General features: G+C 36.8%; 1 protein-coding gene across 1 annotated transcript; it reads left to right on the top strand.

The window, feature by feature from the left end:
* Positions 1-1,678: 1,678 nt before the first annotated feature.
* On the top strand, positions 1,679-2,243 carry LOC137651059 (P-selectin glycoprotein ligand 1-like). Its single transcript, XM_068384197.1, has 2 exons — positions 1,679-1,851; positions 1,907-2,243. The coding sequence occupies exons 1-2, from the start codon at positions 1,679-1,681 to the stop codon at positions 2,241-2,243; spliced, it is 510 nt and encodes a 169-aa protein (XP_068240298.1).
* Positions 2,244-5,000: the final 2,757 nt, after the last annotated feature.

Below are 5,000 nucleotides of genomic sequence, written 5' to 3'. Positions count from 1 at the left end.
CTAAACATTAATAAAAAAAAATTGATACCAGAATGAGAACAACAATGTAATAGATCCTAAAAAAAAAAGTTTGAAATAAAAAAAGAAAAAAAAGACAGTTCAGCAAGGCTTAAGCCTTCTAGAATTTTAACACGCAGGGAACGTTACTTTAAAACCCCAAAGTTTGTCTAATGTAAAACAAAAACAAAAACTTCAGTAAACTTGTCACCGCGTGAAATTAAAAATTCTAGAATCTGGAATTAGAGACAAAAAAAAAAAAAAAAAAAAAAGTCTTAGGGGTTGGGGAAAAAGAATGACTGATCACACTTTAGAATTAGAGGGAAAAGTCTGTTCCGGGGAACACTCGTTAATTGTGTAATTTCATTTAGAGAGAGAGAGAGAGAGAGAGAGAGAGAGAGAGAGAGAGAGAGAGAGAGAGAGAGAGAGAGAGAGAGAGAGAAAAGATATATATATGTATATATATATATATATATATATATATATATATATATATATATATATATATATATATATATATATATATATATATATAAATATGTACATATACGCACACATACTGTATATATATATATATATATATATATATATATATATATATATATATATATATATATACACACACACATATATATATATATATATATATATATATATATATATATATATATTTAAACATTGTCATCTTGAAAATTAAATAACCCCACCCTCTCTCTCTCTCTCTCTCTCTCCCCCTCCCTCTCTCTCTCTCTCTCTCTCTCACTCTCTCTCTCTCTCTCTCTCTCTCTCTCTCTCTCTCTCTCTCTCTCTCTCTCTCTCTCTCACGTCAACAGCTTAATAACACATAAACAGACATTGTACTCACCCTCGAATTATCAAGTTGTTATGGCAAGTCTCTAACCAGCTGCATTCTTGAAAGATTCTTCAACCCAGGCAAAGTCTGCGACCACATTATATCTGCCCCAGTTCTCTGAAAAAAAATAAAAAAATAACAATAAATTAAATTAAATTAATTCAAGTAAAATATATTGGATCAACGCAGATAAATCATTACTAAATATTGTTAAATATAGATAAAATATCAATAATAGTTGTTAGTTTATAAAATAATTTGGTTAATTTGTATGATTAACGTTAAATTTGCTTGGCATGAACAGCAAAAATATCGTCATCCATTACTACCTAATAAAACAAGGTTATCATAAGGTAAATTCTTTCTTTTTTATCATCCATAGATTGACATGAAACTAATCAAATGTTACTGGTACTTAAAAATCACCCGGAGTCTTTTAACTATAAAATCTTGTTAGTTCCTTTGGTCGCTTCGACCTTATCATCCTTGTGAGCTACGGATGTTGGGTTTGGGGGAGCCTCTAGGTCTATCTGCTGAGTCATCAGAAGCCATTACCTAGCCCTCCTTGGTCATAGCTTGAGTGGACAGGGGCTTAGGCGCTGATCATGTGTATATATAGTCAGTCTCTAGGGCGTTGTCCTGTTCGATAGGGCAATGTCACTGTCCCTCGCCTCTGCCATTCATGAGCGGCCTTTAAACCTTAAATTCTTGTTTGTTCTGAAACAACTATACTATGGAAAACATCATCCAAATTTAAAATGGTCAGCTAGCATTATTAAAGGAGTCCTTGATATCATTTTGTACTATCTAAACTTTCTTTGCAGAAATATGACCAGCAGTCAGTCAGTGGCTATTGGCTATCTACCGGCTAAGAGTAGTTGGACCAGTTGGAAACCAGGACCAACACATGTAGCAAGTCCAGCAAGCATCCAACAACCAGCAAATACCAGGAGCGAGAAGCCAGCTTCGAGCAACCAGCAAAAGCCAGATGCTAGAAGCCGGCAACCAGCATAACTCTGAAGCTAGAAGCTAGCAACCAGGCAAAACTGAAGCTAGAAGCGAGCAACCAGCCAAAACTGAAGCTAGAAGTCAGCAACTAGCCAAAACTGAAGCTAAATGCGAGCAACCAGCCAAAACTGAAGCTGGAAGCGAGCAACCAGCCAAAACTGAAGCTAGAAGTCAGCAACTAGCCAAAACTGAAGCTAAATGCGAGCAACCAGCCAAAACTGAAGATAGAAGCGAGCAACCAGCCAAAACTGAAGCTGGAAGCGAGCAACCAGCCAAAACTGAAGCTGGAAGCGAGCAACCAGCCAAAACTGAAGCTAGAAGTCAGCAACTAGCCAAAACTGAAGCTAAATGCGAGCAACCAACCAAAACTGAAGCTAGAAGCTAGCAAACAGCCAAAATTTGAAGCTAGAACCCAGCAACTAGGACAACTCTGAAGCTAAGGCAGCAACCAGCCAAAACTCAAGCTATAAGCCAGCAAACAGCCAAACCTGAAGCTAGAAGCCAGCTAACAACCAAACTTTGAAGCTAGAAGCCAGCAACCAGCAAAACTTTGAAACTAGAAGCCAGCAACCAGCAAAACTTTGAAGCTAGAAGCGAACAACCAGAACCAGTATAGACCAGAAGCTAGTCTCCAGCAACCATATTGTTTTGGGAAATAGAATTATGATCTGGAAATTTTATCCCTTCCAGTACTTTTAGAGGATAGGCAGCAAGGTCTGATAATCTTATCTCCTCCGGTATTTTAATGGAATGGTTTCAAGGACTGGAAATTCTATATCTTCCAGTACTTTCGTCATGTCTAGTTTGTTTTACATTAATATTATTACTGTAGCTTGGGATTAACTGTATGCATTCTCATCATCATCATATCCTCCTACGCCTATTGACGCAAAGGGCCTCATTAAGATTTCGCCAGACGTCTCTATCTTGAGCTTTCAATTCAATACTTCTCCATTCATCCTCTCCTACTTCACGCTTCATAGTCCTCAGCCATGTAGGCCGGGGATTTTCAATTCTTCTAGTTCCTTATGAAGCCCAACTGAACGTTTGGTGAACTAATCTCTTTTGGGGAGTGCGAAGAGCATGGCCCAACCATCTCCATCTATCCCTCATCATGATCTCATCCACATTTGGCACTCGGGTAATATCTCTTATAGTTTCATTTCTTATCCTGTCCTGCCATTTAACTTCCAATATTCTTCTGAGGGCTTTGTTCTCAAATCTATTAAATCTAAAGGAGATTGTTTCATCGTCATACTATGACTCATATCCAAAGAGTAACACCGATCTCAGTACGTCTGATTTTTATATGTAATTTCAGGCGATTTGATTTCCAAATATTAACCTAGCCACAGTCTGATTTGCTTTTTTCAATCTTTCACTATGCTCTAATTCTAAAGACCCTGTATTGGAGATCATAGTTCCTAAATACTTATATGATTCTACCAGCCATAAATTACCTAAAGCTAAAAAACTAGCAATCAGTAAACACCGGAATTGGAAGCCAACATCTACCAGCCATCGCGAATATGTCTTAAATTCGACAAATTATGCAAAGATTCAATGCCAATAACTATCAATGCTTCGTTTCGGGAAAATTTACCGGCAGCAATTCATATCAAAATGCACCACACAAGATTACCAAATCATTGAGGCTAAATCAGTTTTATTACCTGGATTAATATTGCTATTTTATTCCAATCAACTAGAGCCCTTGACCGGTAGCATTTAACAGTACACGCCCATGTATGTTTATGCGCCATTTCTTAAGACTTAGGGAATACAATTACTGATAGCTGGATCTCTCTCTCTCTCTCTCTCTCTCTCTCTCTCTCTCTCTCTCTCTCTCTCTCTCTGTCAGCATTGTTAGGAAGAAGGGTGTAAGAACTGGGTGGCAGTTTGGATAAAAATCATAAAAATGGACAAATATATATATATATATATATATATATATATATATATATATATATATATATATATATATATATATATACATATATATATATATAATATATAATATAATATATATATATATATATATATATATATATATATATATATATATATATATATATATATATATATATCAAAACTGGCGAAATCTAACCGAGGCCCTTTGCGTCAATACTCCCTCACATTCTTATTCACGTACAAAATGAAACTATGACTGGCAGATAAATTTCACGAATCCTTAAAAGAACTGCCACACCTGATAATGACCCTAATCTATATCTAACAACTTGTTTGGGTTCGAGTTGAGTGCTTTTAACAAGCAGTCAAATGGTCCTTCAGTCATTGGCCCCTCCGTAACTGTCATGCCACGAAACAAAAGCAACTATAGTCAATTCTTTTTAGTGAGGCAGATTTGCACCGATTCGCAGCGGTGCCCTTTTAGCTCGGAAAAGTTTCCTGATCACTGATTGGTTGGACAAGATAATTCTAACCAATCAGCGATCAGGAAACTTTTCCGAGTTAAAAAGGCACCGCTGCGAGTCGGTGCAAATGCGCCTCATTAAAAAAAAATGAGTATAGAGGGGCACTCAGTTGAGCGCAGACCTCCACCGCAGCAACTTATTTCTCGACCTTTTGCTCGACCTTGACCCTGACCTCTGACCTTAACATGTATTAATTGGCGTAGATTTCCATATATTAAAATAGAGGGGCCCTCAGTAGAGCGTAGACCTCCGCCGCAGCAGCTTGTTTCTCCACCTTGACCTTGACCTTAGACCTCAACATTTATTAATATGCATTGATTTTCATGCACTTAAATATGAACCACATTTGAAGTCCTATGACAACGATATCCAAATTTATGGCTGATTACGTGAATTGGACATCTTGCTTGACCGTGACCTTGACCTTTGACCTTAACATGTATTAATTGGTGTGGATTTTCATAAATTTAAATATTAACCAAGTTTGAAGTCTCTGTGAAAACGATATCCAAACTTATGGCTGATTACGTGAATTGGACATCTTGCTTGACCATGACCTTGACTTTTGACCTTGACCTTCCAAAATTTGATCATTTCCAGCTTTGTACATAACAATTAATCACGACAAGTTTCATTACTCTACGATTAAAATTGTGACCAGGAAGCTGTTCACAAACTCACATACACCCACAAACAGGGACGAAAAA

Source organism: Palaemon carinicauda, chromosome 12 (genome assembly GCF_036898095.1).
Source record: "Palaemon carinicauda isolate YSFRI2023 chromosome 12, ASM3689809v2, whole genome shotgun sequence".
Lineage (NCBI taxonomy): Eukaryota > Metazoa > Arthropoda > Malacostraca > Decapoda > Palaemonidae > Palaemon > Palaemon carinicauda.
Note: the sequence above shows the minus strand (reverse complement) of the source record. Positions and strands in the feature narration are given on the sequence as shown.

Excerpts from the sequence above, each read along its gene's own strand:
- LOC137651059 (XM_068384197.1), top strand. The coding sequence starts at position 1,679 with ATGACCAGCAGTCAGTCAGTGGCTATTGGCTATCTACCGGCTAAGAGT. Across the intron at positions 1,852-1,906 it reads AAGCCAGATGCTAGAAGCCG|AAGCGAGCAACCAGCCAAAA; the intron begins GCAACCAGCATA and ends AACTGAAGCTAG.